Source organism: Pseudopodoces humilis, chromosome 21 (assembly GCF_049639895.1).
Source record: "Pseudopodoces humilis isolate 2021_Gansu_Grassland_sample_001 chromosome 21, ASM4963989v1, whole genome shotgun sequence".
NCBI classification, from domain to species: Eukaryota; Metazoa; Chordata; class Aves; order Passeriformes; family Paridae; genus Pseudopodoces; species Pseudopodoces humilis.
Window position 1 is genome coordinate 455,980 of NC_142220.1, and position 22,335 is coordinate 478,314.

At 64.9% G+C, this 22,335-nt stretch overlaps 3 protein-coding genes across 8 annotated transcripts; 1 reads left to right on the plus strand and 2 right to left on the minus strand.

The window, feature by feature from the left end:
• Positions 1-766: 766 nt before the first annotated feature.
• Positions 767-9,413, minus strand: TIMP2 (TIMP metallopeptidase inhibitor 2). Its single transcript, XM_005530655.3, has 5 exons — positions 9,253-9,413; positions 3,609-3,709; positions 3,418-3,526; positions 2,955-3,079; positions 767-2,291 (listed from the first exon to the last, which is right to left on the minus strand). Exons 1-5 carry the CDS (start codon positions 9,377-9,379, stop codon positions 2,091-2,093), a joined length of 663 nt encoding a protein of 220 aa, XP_005530712.2. The 5' UTR covers positions 9,380-9,413; the 3' UTR covers positions 767-2,090.
• A 3,542-nt stretch (positions 9,414-12,955) lies between these two features.
• Positions 12,956-16,505, minus strand: CANT1 (calcium activated nucleotidase 1). 2 transcript variants are annotated; one of them, XM_005530656.3, is made up of 4 exons: positions 16,458-16,505; positions 14,348-14,987; positions 13,905-14,108; positions 12,956-13,483 (listed from the first exon to the last, which is right to left on the minus strand). In XM_005530656.3, the coding sequence occupies exons 2-4, from the start codon at positions 14,964-14,966 to the stop codon at positions 13,113-13,115; spliced, it is 1,194 nt and encodes a 397-aa protein (XP_005530713.1). In that variant the 5' UTR covers positions 14,967-14,987; positions 16,458-16,505; the 3' UTR covers positions 12,956-13,112. The 2 variants fall into 2 exon arrangements, with proteins under 2 accessions (XP_005530713.1, XP_014114953.1); XM_014259478.2 differs by lacking the exon at positions 16,458-16,505 and adding an exon at positions 16,360-16,448.
• Positions 16,506-17,142: 637 nt separating this feature from the next.
• Positions 17,143-21,978, plus strand: C1QTNF1 (C1q and TNF related 1). Of its 5 annotated transcripts, none has more exons than XM_014259431.2 (5): positions 17,143-17,282; positions 19,571-19,706; positions 19,934-20,104; positions 20,224-20,366; positions 20,684-21,978. In XM_014259431.2, exons 3-5 carry the CDS (start codon positions 19,968-19,970, stop codon positions 21,232-21,234), a joined length of 831 nt encoding a protein of 276 aa, XP_014114906.1. In that variant the 5' UTR covers positions 17,143-17,282; positions 19,571-19,706; positions 19,934-19,967; the 3' UTR covers positions 21,235-21,978. The 5 variants fall into 5 exon arrangements, with proteins under 5 accessions (XP_014114906.1, XP_087921653.1, XP_087921654.1 ...); XM_014259430.2 differs by having other exon boundaries at positions 17,147-17,282; positions 19,954-20,104; XM_088065527.1 differs by lacking the exon at positions 19,571-19,706.
• Positions 21,979-22,335: the final 357 nt, after the last annotated feature.

A 22,335-nucleotide genomic window follows, 5' to 3' on the forward strand; every position in this document is an offset into this window, starting at 1 on the left:
GGCGGCCCCGCGGGCAGGGCGGAGGAGCGCGGCGGGACGGGGGCGCAGGTCCCGGCGGCCTCGGGCCCGTCCCGCCCGGTGCCGGCAGCGCTCACCATCCGGGTCCCACCGCACGCACGTGTCGCCACACCGCCACTCGCCCGCCGCCGGCACGAACCCCTTCCGCGCCGGCCCTGCGGGGCGGCTCCGCCTCTGCGCGGCCACCGTGGCTCGCTCGGCACGGCCCAGGGCCGCGTCCGCTCCGCCCCTTGTTCGGAGGAGCCAACGGAGAGCCGAGCTCCGCCCGCCCGCTGCGGCTCCCGGCGCGGACGGGGGCAGGACGCCGAGGCAGAGGCGGCCGGTGGCGCCGCTCCTACGGCGGGCGGTCCCACGAGGGGACGTTTCCACGCGGGACCGGCCACGATGCGCTGCCTCGGCCCCGACCCGGCCTCTCCGGTCATGGCCCCGCTCGGTCCCGCTCCCGGTGCCGTCGGATCCCGCCCTCAGCGCTGCCGCCGGCATCCGAAGGTGGGCCCGCAGCAGCTTTTCCCTCCCCGTCTCGTTCCTTTCCCTCTGGCGGCCCCGCGGGGTTCGCTCCTCTCCGCAGCTGAGGAGGGCGGGGGAGCCCGGGGGGATCCCGGCCCAGCCGCCGCAGGGCCGAACCGGAGCAGCGGTCCCCGCCCTTCTTCCCCTTGCCCTGGAGCTCCCGGCACGGGCCCTCTGCGGGTACCGGGGCGGCTTCAGCGCCGGACGAGGAGACGGAAATCACGGCACAGGGACGACAGAGCCGGCGGCAAAACAAGTGGCGATATTGAAGTCAAAGACAGAGGAGCAGCAGCGACAGGAGCACAACGGGTACAGCCATACAGAGCGCCCGGGATGCGCGGTCGGGACTGAGTAAAGGTTGGGGGTATTTTTTTCTTTTTCTTTCTTTTTAATTTTTTCTCTTTAATATGTTGAAATTGCCCAGACTGGTCCAGTACGACATCTCAAACCTCACAGGGACGCACAGCATGAAAACCCCACTGGCACAGGGCTGCAGGGAGCATTCCCGGCACGCTCCCAAAGCCATGGGTGCACGTGCCAGTGCCGCGACAGCCCCGCAGCGCACACCAGCATTGCTGTGGCATGGGGATGGCTCAGAGAACTTGGGGCCGAGGGGTGTGAGGGGGTCACCGGAGGGGACAGGATTTCCTGCAGCTGCCCTGCTGCCTGTTCCAGGTTCCACTCCCAGCACTGCGGAGAAGGGAGCTTGCCTGGCTGCAGTGGTGGTGAGGGCCATGGCATGGCCCAGCTCTGCACGAGGCGATGATGGACACCCTGTGCCCATGCAGCCACAGCTCCAGCCCCTGGTGCCCTGCCAAGGGTTCCGGGTCGAGCCTGTCCAAGGGTGGCATCTGCAGAAGGATCTGTAGGTGGTTGCAGGGGGACGGAGACCCCTGGAGAGAGGACCATGTGGAGAGAGGGGCAACAGTGCACGGGTGCATGTCAGGGGTGACCCCAGATATGCTAACATGCCCCTCCAGCTTTCTGGGACAAGGCACCTGTGCAGGAGTCGTCTGGCCCTGTGAAAGGCCTGGAGCCCCTTGCTGGGGGTTCTGCCACATGGAAAAGCCCCCCAGAGCCCCTGCCCAGAGGGGTACCCTTTTGGCACCCTGAAAGGGGAGGTAGGTGGAGGGGGAAGGGGTACAGCAGGTTGCCAGGTGCTGCGGTGGGGAGGGCTGTGTATCTGGAGCTGTGGGGGAGGCTCCCACAGCGGGGCACTGGTAGACCTGCTACGCAGCCAGGGCAGCTCCCACCACTCACAAAGAGCTTGCTTCCTTCACAGCTGCCAGAGCCAAGCATGGCCGGGGGACTGTGACCCTGGCAGGGAGGTCCCCACACCCTGCTCAGCCCTGCCACGAGCAAAGGACACCCAGTACAGCTGTGGGCTGCCAGGAGCCCGCAACAGAGCAGGTCCCTGTCCCTGTCCCCCACACATGTGTGGCAGCCACCAGGGCCCCCTGCGGCCGAGTGGATTTTCATGCTGTCTCCAGGATTTGATATCAGCGTGGACCAGTCTAACATCTCGCAGGTTTTTTCTACTGGCTACTGGAATGCGCTCTTTTGGCTTAGGGGTCCTCGATGTCGAGAAACTCTTGCTTGGGGGGGGCCATGCCACGATACCAGGCGCATGAGCCGTCGCTCCTCTTGATGCAGGCGTAGTGCTTCGCCTGCCGCCCATCCACGTTGTTCTTCTCCATCGCCCAGTCTGTCCAGAGACACTCATCCGAGGAGGACACGAAACAGGGGATGGAGAGGCAGCGCGAGATCTGTGTGTAACAGAGACTGTCACCTGTCGCCCTGAAAACTCAGCTTCTGAGCTTGCTAACATAGTTTTCTAAGGACTTTCCCAGGACAGTAACTGTAAACATAGATATGTGTACATTCTTTCTGTTACACGTCTTGTGATGGGCATCTCTCATGGCCAGTGCAGTGAGAAAGTGTTATCCTGACCATCCAATCCCTGGCTGTGGTCAAAAGCCTACAAATCCTGGGAGGAAAAATAAACTCTGCTCTTTCTTTCACCACACCTCGACCTGTGTCCACGTGATCTATTCATCTTCAGCAGTAACAGTCACCCACCAACCCGAGGGGGCACTGGGCCAGGGGGAAGCAGCACGCTCTGCTTCATCCACCCCCCCCCAGCTCTGGACAGGGATGCCAGGCTCACCCTGCCCTGAGAGACACACTGGTGATGCAACCCCAGTGCAGGGAACTGGGGAACCCCTGGTTGCCAGTCCCAGGGCTGGCCTTGGTTCCCAGACAGAGGAAGACAGAGGCAGGGCTGCCCTTCCTGTCTGCCCAGCCACATGCTGTGCACAGCGTCACCCTTGAAGGACAGGGAAGAGCATCTCATAGTGGAGCCCACCCCTGCCTGGGGGCTGCAGACCCTCCCTGGTATGAGGCATGTGGGAGGTAGCCTGGTTGCTCACCTTGCACTCGCAGCCCATCTGGTACCGCTGGTTTAGGCTCTTCTTCTGGGTTGGGGTCAGCGAGTCCCAGGTGGACACCAAGTCACAGAGCGTGATGTGCATCTTGCCATTGCCCTCTGACTTGCCTGGGGAGAGGCCAGACAGACCATTCAAGGGGGTCCCCCCCAGGGCCTCGAGACCCTGCATTGACTCATGGTACCTGGGGCCCCTCACTGTGCACTGTCCCTGGTGACCTCTGGGGAGCAGAGGCTTGTCCCCCAGCTGTCCCCACCATGGCTCGGGGCTGCTGAGCACAGCCAGGACACAGCCAGGCAGTTCCCTGAGGGCTGGTGGCAGGAGCAGGAGGGGCAAGGGGAGAATGTGCCCAGTGAGCAGGCACACATCAGGCACCTTGTGGGGCACATGAGGCATCTGGGCCAGCACTGTCCCAGTGTCCCCCAAGAGCCGTCCCTGCAGTGCTCACCTGCGATGAGATACTCCTTCTTCCCGCCGGTGTCCAGCAGCCGGCCACACACGGCAGTGGATGGAGCCGTGTAAATGAACTCTATGTCCTGGTCGGGGCCCTTGAACATCTGGGGAGCAGAGGCAGGAGTGAGTGGTTGGTGAAGGGGCCACTCCACTCCTCCAGCCCCCTAAACCGATGTGCCCCATTACCTTGATCTGCTTGATTTCATACTGGATGCGTTTGATTGGATTCCCATATATATCGTTCCCCGAATCCACCTCTTTTGCAGAGACAGCCTTGGCTCGGATCACTGGAAGGGAGAGGTAAGGTAAGTGAGGGTGACCAGTCCCACTCAGCCCCCGCATCTCACAGTATCTCCCACCTTCACAGGGACTACTGCCCACAGCAGACCCCACTGCCTGGCTGCTGCAGAGCCGACTGTTTCCCGCTGTCCCCAAAGGGATGGGGCTCTGGCACGTGCAGGACAGTGAGCAGCAGCATTGCAGCAGCACCCTCATGGCAGGTGACAAAGAAAGTTCACAGCAGGATCACCTGGCCCCAGGGCTGCTGAGGCTGTGGCACTGTGAGCCAGGGGACAGCTCTGCTATGGCAGGGTCCCTGTGGTCACGCTGCTGCCACAGCCCAGGGTGTGCAGGCCAGCATGTGAGTGCTCTGCACGTGGCAGTGACCTGCAGGAGGCCAGGGCGGGTAGCCAGCTCAACCTTCCTCACCAGCTGGGACATGGGGCTGCCTCATGCTCTGCAGGTTGCCTGGGTCCCTGCACCAGGACCTGCAGCCTCCAGTTGTGCCCAGCTCCCTCCACCAGTGCGGGGACTGAAGCTCCCAGGCAGCACCAGGGATGCTGATGGTCGAGGGGACAGTGGCAGTGCCAAAGCTAGAACTCCTGCTCAGCACGCAGGAGGGGGCCTGGCTGCAGGGCAATGGCTGACAGGGCTCCCTGCTCTGCCAGAAGCATCTCCCCATCCAACAGGAAGGGCAGCACCCCACCCTGCAGGGCTCCCCCGCACCCTGCCAGCCCCCCGAGCACTGTGGGCAGGGAATGGGCTGCTGGGCACTCTCACAGAGTTCATCCTGGCTCATGTCCCCACTGAAAGGTGCTGGGCTGGGAGCAGCCAGGGACATGCAGAGGTCACCCATTGCCTGGCACAGAGGAGCTTCTCCCACCTGGCATGGCCATGAGAGGGAATCTGACCGCACTCTATAAATACCATGGGGTGTGGGGGCATGCAGACAGGCTATTTAAGCTGAAGGTCAGGGGGGCACAGCCCCATGTGGGCGCCAGCAAGTGCCAACAGAGTTTACTCTGGAAAGGTGACAGTGGCACCAACATGAACAGGGACCAGGGAAGAGGATTCCCAAAATGGCCATCCCCAGTCACTGGCAGCACTTCTTCAGTGCAGGGCTGGGGGAAGCAATGGCTGCACTGGGGGCTTTCCCAATTGCTCCCATCCCTTGGGAAGGGCTGGGCTGTCCAGGCACAGTGGCAGCACCTCAACCGTGCCTGGGGACAGCGCCTGCTCCTCTGTCAGCAGTGTGCTGGGACCACCACAGACACAGGCCACCCCTTGCCCCTGCTGCCACCACGTCTCCCGTGTGCCAAGCCCTGCGAGCCACCAGTGTAACTTGGGTGCAACCAGTGCTGGCCCTGTGGCTCCCGTGCGGGGAATGGTTACTGGTTCAGTGGGCTCCAGCCTTTTCCATTCACGTGCTGATGAATCACTTGACAAAAATGCAGCCCGATTCTGGGTGGATTTGTTCTGAACAGTGCGGCTTTGTGGAGGGGACGACTGCGCTGTGCTTTCCCCGCCAAGACCCCGCAGCGCAGCCAAGCTGCTCCACGCCCGCCAGGAACCAGGGCAGCCCTGAGGAGAGCCTGGGACAAGGAGGCTGGGCGAGGGATGGAGGAAACCCCCGAGTGCCCAAGAACCAGTAGTCAGACCTCCCCAAATACCAATGCCCTCATTGGCCTTGTCACCCACCACTCTTGCTGCCGACATGGGCAACCACCAGCCAGGGAGCCCAGACCCCCTGGCTCCTGAGGCACATGGCAGGCAAAGCACAGAGTTGGCACTGGCTTACCAAGTTGGACCAGGGATATGCTGGAAATGCTCCTTCCCCAGGCAGGCCAAGCAAGAAGGCGCTCTGTGGGAGCAGAGGGTTCCCTGGCAGAGTGGGACACCCCACTGCTGACATCTGTGCAGGTGCCCAGGGCTGCCTCTGTGGCCTCCCCATAGTGAGGACTCTGGACCCTCCAGGGACAGAGAGACCCTGCAAGGTAAGCAGGTACCCTCTGACACCAGCATCAGTCCTATAGTGCCACAGTGCCATGAGGAAGGGTCCCACACTAGGATCCAGGACCCTGTCCCACTCCCCCTGGCTGGGTGCTGGCACAGGTCAGCCAGGAGGGACCAGAGCCACAGTGCAGCTCCAGGAGCAAAGCTGGGGACACACAGGGTCACCCAGTGGCACAAAACCACCAGGTTGTCTCTCCGGGCTTGCCAGTGTTGGGGTTTGTGGCCCCATGTGGGACTACCCCACCTCAGGGCACCACTGTGCTTGCCTGTGCCCCATGGGAAGAAGGGCAGCACAAGGGCCCTTGGCCATGGGATCCCCCTTTCTGTCCCAAGACTTGCAGAATGGCTGCCCCTTCCTCTGCTAGCCCACCCCAAACCCCACCAAGCCACCCTGCCCACACCCACCTGCAGCTGCCCACGGACAGCAGGGGCCACTGCTGGGCTGGATGCCCAGGGAACAAAGCTCCCTTCTCCAGGGCTGCTGGCCGCGGAGGGGCCGGCTGCCAGTGCCAGCACTGCCCGCTGCCTGCCTGGCACTGCCAGCCCAGGCGCCTGACCCCTTGGTGAGGGCAGCCCCGCGGTCACTGCGCCCTGCTTGAGGCCGGCAGAGCTGGGGAGACAGCTAACCACTCTGGGAAGGATTCCTGCACCCCAGCCCTGCCCGGCGCAAGGACAACAACCCCTTCCCAGGTGCTTGCTGGCATCCCAGTGCCTGTCCGCACGCCAGCGGCCGCAGCGACAGGCGCCGCGCCCCGGCTCAGCGGTTTGAGGATGCTGAGGCTGGAGGCAGCCGGGCTGAGCAGGGCAGCCCCGCAGCGGGGAGGAAGCGGAGGCCGTGGAGGCTCCGTGGTGCCCAACAGTGCCCGTGGGGCGGCGAGAGGCGCCGGGTCCCGCTCGCCCGCCGGCCGGAGCGGGAGCCACGGGCTGAGCGCTGCCGTGGCCGCGTGCGTCATTCCGGCCGCTGACGGGAGAGGATGGAGCCCAATCAGCGGCAGCCCCCGCGTCAGCCCACGGCCCCTCTGCGCCAGCCGCACCGGGGGGCACCGGCCCCGCCAGGCTCGGCGGGGTTTGCAGGCAACTGCACCCCCGCAGGGAGGGCTCCCACCGCAAATCCCCTCCTCTGCCCGGTCCCTGCTGGCTGCTGGCAGTCCCCAGACCCACCCCGCCTGTCCCGAGGAACCGAGCGCTGGGACGACTGGGATCAGTGCTGTGCTGTCAGCGGCTGCATCCCAGCTGCCCCCGCCCCAGGCAACACCGAGCCCCTGCTCTCCCCTGCCCCATCAACTGCTGCCTCGCAGGGCCAAAGCCACGGCTTTGCCTAGAAGGGCTCAGCATCAGCCCCTCACAGCCCACGTCCCCACGCTGCTCCCGAGGAGATGGAGCAGAAGCTGGGTTTCCTGCTGTGGCCCCTGGTCTGGCTGTGGCACCACTGAGCAGCTGAGCATCTCCTGCAGCAGAGCAGCCCAGGCCCCACTGCCTGCGTACAGCCCCAGTGAGGGATGGCAGATGGGGCAGCCCCAAGCCCTTGGTCCCTGCAGAAAACCCCTGCTCATCTCGAGAGCCAGGACATGCAAACGCAGGCTGGCAGGCTTTAAGTTATCAGCCCCAGTGATACAACCCCAGCCCTTCTACGGCCCCAGCCTCTCAGGCACCCTCCACCCAATGCAGAGTTGCATCTGCCTGCCCTTGCACCACCTGGAATTGCAGCCCTCGGCTGTGGCAGTCCCTGCACAGCAGAGCAAGTGCAGGGGCAGGTGCAAGTCCAGAGGGGCCACGGGGATGTGGCCCATGCTACGGAGAGGAGATCCCAGGGCCAGGGCCTCACACTGTGCTCACCCCCCATTGCTGAGGGTAGAGGATGAGCCTTGGGGCCCATTCACCTTGGGTGCCCCCACCCAGCACTGCAGGACATCAGCCATCCCCACAGCACCACATTTCTGTCAAGGGTCCAGCCTGGACAAAGGTCCCTCCAGCCCCAGCAGCTGGGCAAGGTCCCAGCAGCACCGGGAGCCTGAGTTCTCCCTGGGCTCCACACAACACCTGCTGGGATGGAACTGGCTGAGGAGCATCCTGACTCCAGAGAGCATCCAGGGGGAAGATAAGAAGCAGCAAAAGGCCAGGGAACACAGGATCATCCCAGGTTGAGACCCGCTCTGCCCCCAAGCCGAGCGCTGTTTTCACTTAGGCCCACACGAGGCACATTTGATACAGACGAGCTGCACAAGCGGCTTGGGCTGGGAGCCAGAAGGTGCCAGCGCTGCCTCGGCAGGACAGGCTCCGGGTGCCTGCAGGACGGGCACCTGCTGAGGGCAGTGGGGCAGCCGGAGACCAAAGCTCCGCCAGGCAGCAGTGCCCTCCCAGGGGACGGTGCAGACAGCCAGGGCCGCCAGGACAGACAGTGACTCAGCAGCTGAGTCAGGGCTGAGCCGGCACCCCACGATGGGTGGTGAGTCACGAGTGCCCCGAAAGCTGATCCTGACAGGAGCGTGATGCGAAGCCACAGCCGCGCTGCCCGAGCAGGCACGGGGCATCCTGTGGGCCAGGGACACCAACTCCAGCAGCAGCTCCAAAAATCCAGTGCTCCATTTTGTCTTAAAACCTCCCTGTCCCCAACACGCCTCGTGGTGAGGTTGGGCACTCCAGGCAGCAGCCAAGTGCTGTGGGAGTTGCCCTCACGGCGGAAAGACGCTGGGAGTGGGGTCTGGAAGGAACGCCTGTGAGGAACATCCTGCATCTGGAGCAAGGGACAGGGCAGGGCCATCCAGAGGTTGGGCTGCCTCAGTGTTTGGGAATGTTACCTCTCCAGCTGAGCCTGGGAACGGGCCCGCGAAGGAAAGCGCCGGGAACTGGGGCCGGCCTGTTCGGTTCATATGTTAAAATTTAATAAGGGCATTATTCATAGAAAGAGGAATCCAGATCCCGGCGCTGCCAAGCCCTCCCTTTCAGCAGCATCCAAGCCGAACAAAGTGGGACGGGGGAAAGGAAATGCCTGGAAATAAGGCGCAGACAGGGGTGACCGAGCCGTGGCGGCAGCTGCCGGGAGCGGGGGCTCCTCCGGGCCGGTGCCGTAGCGGCGCTTGGAGGGTCCCGGACGCCCCGGGCCCAGGCCCCGCGCTGCCACGTACCCCCGCGGTGTCATCAGAGTCGGGGGAGGCCGGGCCCTCCCGTGTCATTTACCGGGGGGCGGCCGGCGGGGACCCGGCCCCGGCGGAGCCGCGCTCCGGGCGCCCCTCGCAGCGGCGGAGCCGCCCCCGGGAGCGACGCTGGGCGCGGGAGCCCCCCGAGACGGCGGGAGGAGGTGCGGGGTGGGACGGGCACAGCCCGGACGGAGGCGCCGCGCCCGGCCGCGCATCTGCACCCGCCGGCACACCCCCGGGCCGGGCCGGCGCTGCGGGCAGGTGCCGGGGGTCGGGGGGCTCTGCCCGCTCCCCGCCCGCCCCGCGCCAACTTTCCGCTCCTTCCCCCGCCGGGAAGTTGGCGCGGGCGGGGCCGGGCGGGGGCGCGGGGGGGTCGGGGCGGGGGTGCCCGCGGCGCTCACCTACGTCGGCGTTGCAGAAGGCCTGTTGAGGGTGGATGGGCGAGCAGCTGCAGGCGTAGGCCGGGGGGGCCCTGCCGCGCAGCAACACCGCCCGCCCGGCCAGCAGGCTGGGCAGCGCGGCGGGCATGGTGCGGGGCTGCGGGCGCGGCCACCCGGCCCCGATCCCGCACCCACCGCCGGGCCCGGCCGAGCCGCCGCCGGGAACTTGGGTCCGGCCGGGGCGGGCGCTCTGCGGCCGCCGCTCCGTTGCCTTCACGGAGCCGTTCGCTTCCTCCCCGCCGCGCTCGGCCTCGCTCTTTAACGTGCTCCGGGGATCTGCTGCTCCTCCTCCGCGTGGCGCGGGGCCAGCCCGGCTGCGCCCGCCCTCCGCGGGATGCGGCTCCGCCGCGACCGCTGCCCCCGCCCCGGCGCGGCCCCCGCCGCGGGCACCGGCCGCCCCCGCCCCGGCGCATCCCGGCCGCCCCCCGGCCCCACCGCTCCTGGAACCGCCGCCCCGGACCCCGCCCAGGGACCCGAAACCCCCGCTCCGCAGCTGCCCCCGCCCGCGCCAAGCAGAGCAGCGGATGGCCGGACAGGCAGCAGAATTCCTCCCCGCCTTCGGCCCCTCCAACCCAGCTTGTCCCACAGCCGCGCTCCCTGCCTGCTTCCTGCTCCCACTGCGGGTCCCGTGCCACAACGACCTGCCCGAGGCCTCGGGCTTCCCCGCTAGGCAGCAGCTCCTGCCCCGGAGCACAGCTCCAAAAACCCACCTTGTCCTGGATGCATGATGCAACCCCGGTGGGCAGCCCCCGGCTGCTTTAGTTCATTCTTCTCAGCGGGGTGGTGAGAGAACTGGGAAGGGGAAAGTGAGAAAACTGCTGGCTGAGATAAAGACAGTTTTACAGGTGAAGCAAAAGCCACACACAAGCAAAGCAAAGCAAAGCAGGGAGTTTCTTCACCCCTCCCCGTGGCAGGCAGGTGCTCAGCCATCCCCAGGGCAGCTGGGCTCCAGCACGTGAAGGTGACTTGAGAAGACAAACGACATCACTCTGAACGGTCCCCTCCTTCCTCCTTCTTCCCCCAGCCCTATATGCCAAGTATGATTCCATACGGTGTGGAATATCCCTTGGGTCAGCTGTTCCGTGTCCCCTCCCGAGTCCTTGTATCCCCCCAGCCTCTCAGTGGTGGGATGAAGAGCAGAATAGGCCTCAAGCTGTGCAAATGCTGCTCAGCAGTAATGAAAACATCCCTGTTATCAACACCGTTCCCAGCACAAATCCAAAACACTGACCTACACCATCTAATATTGAGAACACAGACTCTATCCCAGTCCAAATCCACATCTTGTTGTCGCTGTGGAGGTGTCAGGATGCTGCTGCTGTCACTGTACCCATACTCTGTGCCTGGCTGGCTGCTGAGAGTGCTCCATCCTCGCAGCAGTGCCTTGTCCCAGCACAGTGGGCAGGGACACAGCTTCGGAGCACAGCTGGGCCAGGTGACATGGGCACGTGTTGGCAGGACAGCCACCACGGCCACCAAATATGCTCCTGAGCCAGCCTCTTGCCACAGCACTGCCGTGGATACTCGCAGTAGAGGCAAGGAATAGAGGTGCTCAGTCTCCAGGATGGGAAGAAACAGCAGAACTGGGCAGCTGGACCTGGCCCAAACCCTGACTGAGCCTGCAGGGAACACGTGGGAGGTGACAGCACCAACAGCGCTGGGATGCTGGGTGACACCTGGGATGGGGCCCCAGGTCACCAACTCCTCTGTGGGCTCATGGGTCTCTGTGGGTCTCTGTGGGTCTCTGTGGGTCTGCAGAAGCTCCAGCAGCAGCAGAATTCAGCTGGTCCGGCTGCCGGAGGCATTGGTGCTGCTGCTCCGAGGGCAGCGCAGTGCTGAGGGCAGGGGCCCAGGGATGTTCCAGCCCAGGGGACAAGAAGGGACAAAGTAACAGGGACGGCCACTGGGACAGCCCTGGGGCCACAGCAGGTGCTGTGGAGCTGCCAGTGCCAGGCTGGGAGGGTGAGTGAGGCCGGGAGGGTGAATGAGGCCAGAGGAATTGCCAAGCAAAGTGCAAGTGATGGTTGAGTGGCCGTCATGGACTGTGGCCAGCTGGAGCCCAGTGTGGGCTGCAAATGCACCCTGGGTGCCCTGGGCCGGGTGCTGCACGATCCCGTGGCCACGTGCAGAGGCCAAAGCCAGGTCTGTCCATGGCACTGGGGACAGGTCCGTGTCTAGAGACAAGCGCATCCGCTCGCAGCCCAGCACTGGCCGAGTCATTGTCTGGGCTAAATGAAAACACATGTCTGGCCTCGTCTGCGTTCTGCATGGCTCACAGAGGTGCTGACAGTGTAAACAGGGATGGGGGGAGCAGCCTGGCTGGGTTCTTGGGAGGGCCCCATCCACTCTGCAGATCCTTCCACCCAACCACAGCCTGACTGCTGCACCAACAGGCTCTCTCCTTCCCCAGCATGGCTGCTCCCCACAGCAGAGCAGTGCCAGGGCATGGCAGAGGGATACAGGGGGCACAAGGGCCCCCCCAAAGCTTCAGCTCTCTGAAGGCCTACTTGCTGGCAGACCTGCCCTAGGGGCAGTGTTAAAGGGGACCAAACTGGGGACACCACAGAGCCAAACACTGGTCCTGGCGTGAGGATATGCTGCCCTATGACCTGGGGCAGGGCAAGCCTGAGCCACGTCAGTGTGGGCAGGCCAGGAGCCGCAGCCCCCTTGGTCAGAGGGGTCAGGAGGGCCCTGGGGCCAGCAGATGTCCCTTTGACACTTGTGGCTCCTGAAACCGCACAAGTTCCTCCTGGGGGCCACAGGCTGCGGCTGCAATTTCACAACATGCTGGTGAGCGTGGGGAGGGCTCCCTGCCCAAAGCCCCGGGCTGCTGCGAACGCTTCTCAGCTGCTGCTGGCTCTGGGAAGCGGAACTGGAGCTCCTGGCTTTGCTCCTGCACCGAGCACAGCAGCCTTGCACAGCATGGCTGCACTGCCGCCAGCTCCCAGCAGTTCCTGTCCAGGGCTCAGCTCTTCCCAGAGCTGACAGTTCTGGGGCTGGAGGCATTTCTGGGGCCGGAGCCATGTGCAGCCAGGGCTTGGAGAAGACACACAGCCAGCACACACACACCTCTGAGGATGTGCCCTGGGAATGGCACTGGGACGGGCCCACTTTACACCTGGCCACAGCTGGTGGCCCCATCACCCACACTTGCTCCCCCTGCCCCACAGGCACAGCCACTGTGCTGGAACCACAGTGGTGAGGGAACTGCTGCGTGCCCTGTGGTGACAGGAGCAGAGGGACACAGACACTGTCTCTTCCTGTGTGAGACTTTTCTCTGAAACAGAAAACCCGTCACCCCAGCCATCACCTCATCCAGCTGATGGGAAAAGGGAAGGAAGATCAGCTTCTGGAGAAAAAGCCTGATGAAATCCCCCAAGTCTGACCCGCTCTGGCTGCACATCCCGCTCCACCCAGGGAGCCCCACGGCACACAGGGCAGAGCTGTAGAGCTGGGGCTCAGCTACAAACCCAGAGTGGGGATGTCACCAGAGCCACCGACCCACCGCAGACAGTTCTGTCACAATTCAGGGCTGGGCACTAAGGGCTGCAGTGGGGCCTGCCAGCATTCCAGGACCTGGGCACTGTCCCAGGGACGGGAACACCCTGTGGTGGCAGTCCCTTGCCACCAGGTGCCACTGCCGAAACACTTGCACCACACCTGCTGCAGCTCAGTCAACACTTTACAGGAGAGCCCAGGGCCAGGGACAGAGCTGGGAGCGCTGCCTGCCACCCCCCATGCACCCCGGGCTAGGAGCAGGCTAGCAGGGCCTGCCCACATCCCTAGGCTGCCCGCACACCTCCACTCGGTCCAGATGTCTGTTAAATAAACTCAATGCCCTCGTACTTCACACTCCCAATCCTGGTCTCGGGCAGGAGGAAGCGCCCGTCCAGCGTGAAGGCCATGATGTAGCTGGAGATCTTGCCATTGTCCTCTTCTGATTTTAGCGCCACGATGATCTGGTCGTCTGTGTCCGGGATGAACTTGAAGGAGGAGAAGCCGTGGGTGGGAACCACCTCGCCCACACGCCCCACCGTCACATCCCCGAAGTCCTGGGTGGAGCTCAGCAGCAGGTTGGTGCCTCGCTGCTCGTCTGCCTTCTCGCTGTAGCGCTCGTGGCTGGCGCGGCGCGGCAGGAAGAACCAGCGCTGCAACGTGTCACTCCAGGAGGCTGACTCGTGGATCAGATACCCTGCGGCAGGAAGTGGAGTGTGACCACACAGGCCACAGGGGCACCAGCCACTCTGGGGCAGGACCCTTCCCCTTCGAAACACCCCACAGCCCTGCAGTCATCCCCTATGAACTTTTCTGCCTGCTCCTGCCTCACTGCCTGGCAGCGCCCTCCAGTTCCTCCCAGAGCCAGGCAGGGGCATCCAGCACACCCCACTCTGCCTGGGGGCCCAGCTGCCAGGCCCAGTGCCAGCTGAGCCACCCTTCAGCTGCTCCTGGCACAGGCAGCAGAGGGAAATGACCAGGACAAGGGAAGATTTCTGGCCTCCAGCAGCCTTTAAATGTCACCCAGTGCCATTTATCCCCGGGGAGGGTGACTGCATGGCTCTGGAGCCATCAAGAATGTGGGATATGGGGTGGCAGGAAGTTGCCGTGCTCCATACCTGGGGGCCGGATCCCCGCTGCAGCCCTCAGCGCATTGTAGTTTGTCACCCAGTTCTCATGGCTCACGTCACCCTTGTAGCCAATGACCTTCACCCACTGGGGGTTCTCGTTCACCACTTCCCCTGTTGTGGTGGTCCACTCCTTGCCCAGTCCTCCCACATACAGGTGCTCATCCTTCACTGCCAGCCACTCCGCCTTGAAGCCTACGGTGGAAGGAACAGCATGAGGGGGGCTCAGTCAGCACGTGGCCATCAGACTGTCCCACATACCCCAAACCCTACACCCCTGAGCCTGGTGCTGGGCAGTGTCCCCAGTGCAGTCAGCTGGTCTCTTGGCAGGAATTGCCCTGTCTTGGCCAGGCTCAGAGGTCACAGGAAAGGTGCACCCCACTCCAGCAAGCTGAAAAGAGCCTAGGGTTTCTCAGGGCAGGACGGGAGCTCACCTTTCCCCACAGTGCCGTCCCCATCTGGGAGGATGACCCAGGGCACCACCTTGTTGCCCTCAATCTGGTAGACCACCCCTGTCCGGTCGTCCACCGCGTACAGCTTCCCGTTGAAAACCACCAGCTCGGAGAGCTCCATGCCCCGGCCCTTCTCAGCCAGGTGGGACTGCAGCATGCTCTCATCCTTGTCCCACTCCACCGTCACTCTGTCCCCGCTGTCTGACAGTACCAGGTAGCCCTTCTTCAGGTAACTGAACCAGGTGTGCTCCTGGGAGCCCCGGGACTGTGTGTCCAGGTCCGCAATGACGCCGATGCGGTAGCGCACGCCCTCGGGGTTTCTCTGCGGTGGGGACAGCGGGTAGGTGTCATTGTAGCGGTCTCCTGCCTGCAGGCCGAGCTGCCAGGTGCGAGGGCTGGGGGGGCCGTGCCGCGCTGGGGAGGAACGGTGCAGGCAGAAGAGCAACAGCACAAGCCCCACGCAGGCTGAGGACAGCACGATGGCCCTCCAGCGCAGTCGGAAGCGGGGGTCAGCACCCTTGGTCATGGACGCGAGGACGGGCAGACCACCCACGCTGATCCGGAGGGGGCTCATAGACTCATGGCAGGGCGGGACTGGCATCAGAGAGGGGGCGAGGAGAACCTGGTGGGAAGAGGTGAGGGAGAAGGTCAAAGAGCCGGATTTGGTGCTGACTGAGCTCGGGGGACAGCAGAACACAGCCACAAGGGGCCCCATCCCCTCTCCTGCAGCAGAAGGTGCTCCTACCTCATGCAGGTAAGAGCCACCATGCCCTGGGGCTGTGCTGCTGAAACCACCCTCAGCCCCTCTCACCTGGCTCCCTCTGCGCCCCCTGACCAGGAGCCCCGGTGTGTTGGCCGGATTGCACGACCTGCCCGGCACCTCTGTCTGTCCCATGGTCACTGCAGCTCAGGCAGCGAGCTGAGGCACCTGGCTCAAGGCGAGCCCACTGTCACAGTGTCCTGGGGCACATCCCCAGAGAGTCCTGGGAGGAAGTAGGTTCCCCTCGGATGGCAAGGATGACCCTTGCTGCCTCCAGAGTGGCTGGGCAGTCTGGCTCAACTCCCATGGCCCTGAGAACCGACCCCACTGATGAGCCGTGAGCTTGTCCCCAGGCCACACAGGGACACTGGCAGACACGTGGCAGCTCCGCCCCAGCAGGATGCCGACACCTGAGCAGGAAGCGCAGTGCCCAAGGGACACACACCCTGACCTGCCCAGCCTCACAGACACGGGACCCCCTCATCCCCGCCCAGGTTCACATCGTGTCCTCCACACCTGAGCATCGTGAGCCCACCCTGGGCCGTGCCCACTCTCGGTGGCCCCTCGGTGCAGCACAGAGGACGTGGCAGCACCCCAGACTCCCGCACAAGGGCACTGCGGGCTCGGAGCAGCCACCACTGGACCCGTGCTCACCCCGTGCCAAGCAGCCTGGGGCAGAGACCCCCATCCCGGGGCAAAGATCCCCAGCTGCCATCCCAGGGCCCATCCCGCAGGGTCTCAATGTGCCTTTCAGAGTGGCAAACAGAGGCGGCATTGAGCGCGGAGGGCCGGCCCCGGACAGGGGAGCTCCGGCACGGCACAGGCACGGAGCCCGCGGGTCGGGGGCACGGGAGCGCTCCTGTCCTGCCGGGATCCCGGAGCGTGGGCCTCGGCAGAGCCCCGCGGGCTCCTCTCGCTGCACTGACCCCCAGCGCGTTTGTAGCCCGCTCTGAGCACGGCCACGGGGAACCCTCAAAACGTCGGGGCACGGTCACGGCCATCCCTGGGCATGGCCGCGGGGACCCCCCCCCCCCCCCCCCCGGACATGGACGCGGGACGCCCCTCTAAGGACACGGGGACTCCCCGCCTCCGCCGGGCGCGCCCCTGGGGACCCCCGCGCCCCTTCCCCGCCCGAGCTGATGGGCAACCGGGGCACCGCCCGGTCTGAGCGGGGCCCTCAGGTTCCCCGCGCCCCCGGGGACCTCCGCGCGGGGCACAGCCCCCAGGACCCCACCGCTGCCGCCGGGCAAGGTGCTCGAGGTCCGCCGTGCCCCCGTCCGCTGGCGACCCCCGCCCGCCGGCCCGGCGCCCCCCGCCCGTGTCCCCGCTCACCGCGGCGCCGCCTCCCCCGCGCGCAGCCGCCGCCGCGCCTGGCAGCGGCCAGACCGCCCCGTCTGGCGCAGAAACTACAACTCCCAGGAGAAGCCGCGCGTCACCGCACCCGCCCCGTCCCGCCCCTGCGCCGAGGGGGCTGCCGGGGGCTGTGGTCCGCGCTGAGCGGGGCCCACCGGGGCCGGGCGCCGCGCACGGGCGGCCGGAGCCCAGCGGCGGGGACAGTGCGGGGGCCGAGCCGGCTCTGCGGGGTGGGCACAGTCCGACTGCCCGGCGGGCATGACCCCAGTGCTGCCCTGCTCCAGATCGCAACACATTCTGTCGTTGTCCTGGTTGCCCGCTAGGTCCTGCCGCCACTCGGGGTGGGAGAGCGGGGTATACCCAGCCCCGCGCCTGGCCACCCGTGTGCGCGTCCGGCTGTCAAGGGCTGGAGCCCGGTGGGGCTGTGCTGGTGCTCTCGGGGCTGGGAAATGTCCTGCCGGCACGGGGCAGGGTCCTGCGCCGGGGTCAGCTGCACCCTCCGGGGCCCCGCAGCAGCTCGGGGGAGCCGCAGGCACGGGCCGCCTCCGCTCCGCTCCCGGCCGAGGCGGCCGGTCCCGGGAGCACACATGGTTAAGGCAGCCGCGGGCGCACATCTGGCGGGGGAGGGCTGCGAGCCTCGGCCCGCGCCTCGTTGCCTCCTGCGCTTCCAAAAAGTGTTATTTCCGCCCGGGCCGAGCGAGGAGAGGCAGCTCCGGAGCGGGAGGCAGCGATCGGCCGTGGGCAGGCTCTGCGCTGGCCCTGGCGATGCTCTAGGGCAGCAAAGGGAGAAGCCGTGCCCCAGAGGTAGGTGTGGGGCAGCTCTGGGAGTCCTGCCGCTCCCTCCCGGAGCTGCAGCGCGCCGTGCTCCATCTGCGGGCGCTGCCCGGCACCGGGAGGCGGCTCCGCCTCGGCCAGCGCTCGCCCGGGTGTCCTGGCACTCGCCCAGCGGGGCGGGTCGGGCCCTGTGCCCCCCCAGCCGAGCGAGGCCCTTGGGCTGCCTGCGAAGGAGCAGTGCGGAGCACACGGCACAGCCCGACCCACCGCAGCTCTGGGAGAGCACACATCCCTCCCCAGCCCTGCCCCAGCTGCGTTCCCAAAAATCCCGTTGCCACGAACACATCAAGCCCAGGCTGGGCCACCTTTGGCACCTCTTTGCGGGTCACAGTGGCTGTTGAGGTCCCCGGCATGTCTTGCTGGTGCTACAGAAGCTGGAGGGCTGCAACTACCCCATGCTCCTTCCCCACATCTGCCCGGTGCAGCCCCCACCCTGCTGCCTGCCGGGTCTGCCCTGATCCAGGGGAAAAAAAGGGCTCTGCAACCGCTCCAGTGCCTGTAGCAGAACACGGGGGACCTGGCCCACCAGCACAACCCCAGGGGCACAGTGGTTCTGGCTGCTGTGGTGCAGGAAAGTTTGTATCCATCACCCTAAAAGGAGAGGGTGAGCTGGGAGTGCAAGTCCTGCTGCCTCCACACTGTCCTGAGCCCCTCATCCCACCCCTAGAGTTTGTTCCGTTTCATCCTAGTCTTCATCTCCATCTGGAATGTATTTTGGGATGTTTTGACTTGCAGTCCCAAGGCTTCTGCTGCCACTGAGTTTAAATCTCTGACTGCTCCTGGAGCGCAGCCAAGGCTGATGGGAAAAGCCGCGTCCCTCGGCAGGGCTGTGTGTGCCTGGGCACAGTGGGCACCTCCTGCCCAGCACACCTGCGGGGTGCAGGGGGGGCACGCTGGGGGCCCAGCGAGCCCCAAGTGCTGCTGCGCGCACCACGCACTCGTCTCTGTTCCCGACAGCCTGGGAAGCACTGCCTTCCACCATGGGAACTTCCTGGTGAAGGGTTTCTCCTCGTGGAGCGGTTCCCTGTGGCACTGCGCTTTCCCTAGGGCCAAGCCTGCTCCAGATGCCAGAGGAATGCCTGTTGTGGTGGTCCCAGAGCCGAAGGAAAGCCACAGGCTTCCCAAACCCCCGGCATGCTCCATGCCATGTTCAGTGCTGCGTGTCTGGCGCAGCTGGAGCAGAGCCAGGGCCAAGGCTCCCCTGGGTGATTTCTGTTCACAAGCCCCTGGCTGGCCCCCTCCACGCTTCCATCCATGGAACCGCTTCTCCCCTGCCTCCCTCCACACCTGGCAGCACTGAGACAACGGGGTGAGAGACCGAGAGACAGAGGCACCGGGAAGTGCATGAAGGGGCCAGGCCCTTGGCAGAGGGTTTGAGCAGCAGGAAAAGCCCTTTGGAGCCTTTCACAATCCCTCCGCCCCTTCCCAGCTCCAGTGACTCATAATCCGGGCATCTACCCCCGGCCTCAAACGCCCTCCGCACCCGCTGTGGGAGCACGCGTGGTCCCTGGGCCCCACACCTGGGGACAATGGTAACAGCCACCGATCACTGATGGAGACCCCGGTGCACACCAAGACAACAATATTCTGTCCCCAAATCTGCCATGGCCTGGCTCAGCCGCAGCACACGGGACAGGGCTGAGAGCGCCCTTTGCTCCTGGAGTGCCTCGGGGTCCCGGCGAGCCTGTGAGCGCAGCCGGGCGGTGCAGCGGGAGGGGAGAACGGCAAGGGCCGCACCCATATCCCACCCCAGGGAGGCACCTGGCTGAGAGAGGAGCCTGGGTAGCAGCCATCCCCATCCCGGCTCGGACCCTGCTGCCACGGGATGCCCAGCGCTGGGCAGGGCTACACCCCTGTTTGGCCAAGGCTGTCCTGGAGCCTCGGGGCCAAAGGGTGGCGTGCCCGGCCCCACGTCTCCAGCAGATACGGTTTTGATAATAGAGGGAGGGGTCGCGAAGCGCCCGGGCTGGGCCACAGTGCCACCACCACTGCAAATATTAGTTTTGGCCCCATACAGGGTGTGGGCTCTCCCTGTGGCAGCCAGCTCCCAGATAGGGCTGCCAGCCCACATCCCTCTTTTTGGAGGAGTGGGTCTTGTCCCCTTGCAAACCCTTGGGCTGGCAGCCCCAGGGCACAGGAGCCCCTCGCAGCAGTGGGGGGCAGATGCCCTCTCTGGGCCCAGCTGGGGTCCCACACACAGGCAGTGCTGCACCCTGACATTTGCCCCATGGCATCTGGAGCTGTCTGTAATTTTTCAGGAGCTGACATACTAAATTGCTGCTCTTGGGTGTCCATGGGAGGCAGCTGAAGCCAGGCTGAGCAGGAGCAGCAGCAGTTGGTGCAGGACTTGGCCTGGTCAGAGGCTGCTGCTCTGCTCCACTCTCAGCTCCTGAGGTAATCACATCTGCTGTATGTGCCAGGGCTCAGGGGCTGCAAGGGTCCAGCCCTCATGCTGGTGAGCCCAGAGCCCCTAACTGCCCCAATGTGGGTCTCCCCTGGTGCTCACTGGGGTGACGCTGTTCCACAGCTCAGCCAGAACCTGGGGGCTGTGCAGAGCACAGGTCCTGCCCCAGCTCGGGGCATGGTTGGGCTGGGAGTCTCCTCATTCCTGTCCTCCTCAGCTGTCCCTGGCACCTCACAGGGCACTGCCAAGGCATGGAGGGGCTGTGGGTGCATGGTGTCCTGCTGATCTTCCTGCTGCCCTGCCCTGTGGGGAGCCAGACCAGCTCCATCCCTGGTCAGAGATGGTGGACAGACCCTGATGAGGCCCCATCCCAGCACCAAGCTGCCAGGTGAGGGGACCCCAGGGCTTGGGTGCTCTGCAGTGGGGGGCCAGGGCAGCCCTGGCACCGCAGAGGACCCCCGCCCCCCCCCGTAGCTCCCTGTTGCGCTTTGCTTTCTGCCTTGCCAGGGCCACACAGGAGCAGAAGGCTGAGGATGCCCAGGAGGGGCTGCCCCCACAGCCCCGCTGTGTCCGCTGCTGCCCCCCACCCGAAAAGCGCTTCTACCCCCAGTACCAGCCCATGCCTCAGATCAACATGACCATCCTGAAAGGTGAGGGCTGGCAGGACCCCACGCTGTGCTGTCAGCATTGCCCCAGGTCCAGCGCTGAGCTGGGCTCTCGGTGCCAGCTCTTGGTGGTGCCAGTGGTCCTGTGCCCTGCACAGACAGAGGGCAGGAGCCACACTGGGCTGTGAGCAGCCCCTGCTCCAGTGGCTTCTGGGCAGCAGCATCAGAGCCTGGGGAGGGGCAGGGGCAGGACTGGTGACTTCCTGCTCCCTCTATCCATCTCTGGGGAAGGGGATTTCGGGGTGCTGGGTTCAGCTCTGGCCCCTGTCTGACAGCCCAACTGTCCCTCCTGCTCTGCCCAGGAGAGAAGGGGGACCGCGGTGAGCGTGGCATGCAGGGCAAGTTTGGCAAGACGGGGGTGGCCGGCAGCAGGGGCCACGCAGGGCCCAAGGGACAGAAGGGCAGCATGGGCGCCCCCGGGGAGCGCTGCAAGAGCCACTACGCCGCCTTCTCTGTGGGCCGCAAGAAACCCCTGCACAGTAACGACTACTACCAGACCCTCATCTTCGACACGGAGTTGGTCAACCTCTACGACCACTTCAACATGTTCACGGGCAAGTTTTACTGCTACATCCCCGGGATCTACTACTTCAGCCTCAATGTGCACACCTGGAACCAGAAGGAGACGTACCTGCACATCATGCACAACGGGGCGGAGGTGGTGATCCTCTACGCCCAGGTGAGCGACCGCAGCATCATGCAGAGCCAGAGCGTCATGCTGGAGCTGAAGGAGCAGGATGAGGTCTGGGTGCGGCTCTACAAGGGTGAGCGTGAGAACGCCATCTTCAGCGATGAGTACGACACTTACATCACTTTCAGCGGCCACCTCATCAAGTACAGTGGGGACCCCTGAGCACCAGGCCCCTGCACTCCTCCTGTGCCAGGCCAGGTGGCCAAGGGGCCCCTGTCCCTCTCATCCCAGGAGTGCCACCCCCATTATGCTGTTAGTCACCCTAGTGCCACTACCCCCAGCAGCTGCACCAGTGTGAATTCCCTCACTCCAGCGCCTCAAGGCTAGCTAGACACAACTGGAAGAGTTGGAGCAATTTTAATCCCCTGCCACATTAGTTACCAGGAAGCAGCTGCTCACCTGGGGTGGGCAGGGAGCTCACCCCCTCTCCCACACCAGAGCCAGGTTTGCCAGGCACAGCCTGAGCTGGCCGCAGAGGAGCAGTGTGCGAGGCAGGAGCAGACACTTGCACCGTGTTCCTCCTCGTGCCAGCCCATGCTCCCCGGCTGGAGCAGGCAGAAGGTGCTCAACACCGTCTGGAAAGGCATAAACCACTAAGGGCCCTCTTTCCTTCCACGGTGCAGGTGTTGCAGTGCGGGGCTGGGTACCCCTGTGGGGACGGAATTGTGTCGGTTCCCTCTGCAGATTCCGTCACTGCTCGCCGCAGCCTCTGCTCAGGAAGGGCTCTCTCCCCACCAGCAGCCCTGGGCGGGGGGCCTTTGGCCTCAGCCACTTCCTCTTCCGTCAGGTTATGTGCTGGCCAGGCTGCAGGTTTGTGTAGATGCAGCCGTAGCATGGGCCAGCATGCTGACCTCTCCATTCAGCTCATGCCACATTAAACACCTCGCATTTCCAGCCTTGCTCACACCCTCGGTGTCCTCTTGCTTTGTGTGTGGGGAGGCTCTGAGGGACTCGGGGCAGGGTTCTGCTCTGGGGGTGCAGGGGCTCCCCGAGGGCTGGCATAGTGCTGCTGAGCTGGGGGTGGAGAGGGAAGAGCAAACCGTCCCTGGAGAGCTGAGAGACCTGTACCAGGCACTGTGTGGGCCAGCTGCACCCCAAGGGCCGGGAGCAGTGCGGTGACAGAACTGTCAGCCTGGAACAGGACAGGCTGGGAAGGGTGGCAGGGTTGTCAGCAGTCCAGGTTATCCAGCACATCTGCGAGGGGAGACAGGTCTGAGATGAGGCTGGGTATCGGCATCTGGTTTGGCGGGTCCATGGCTGGGC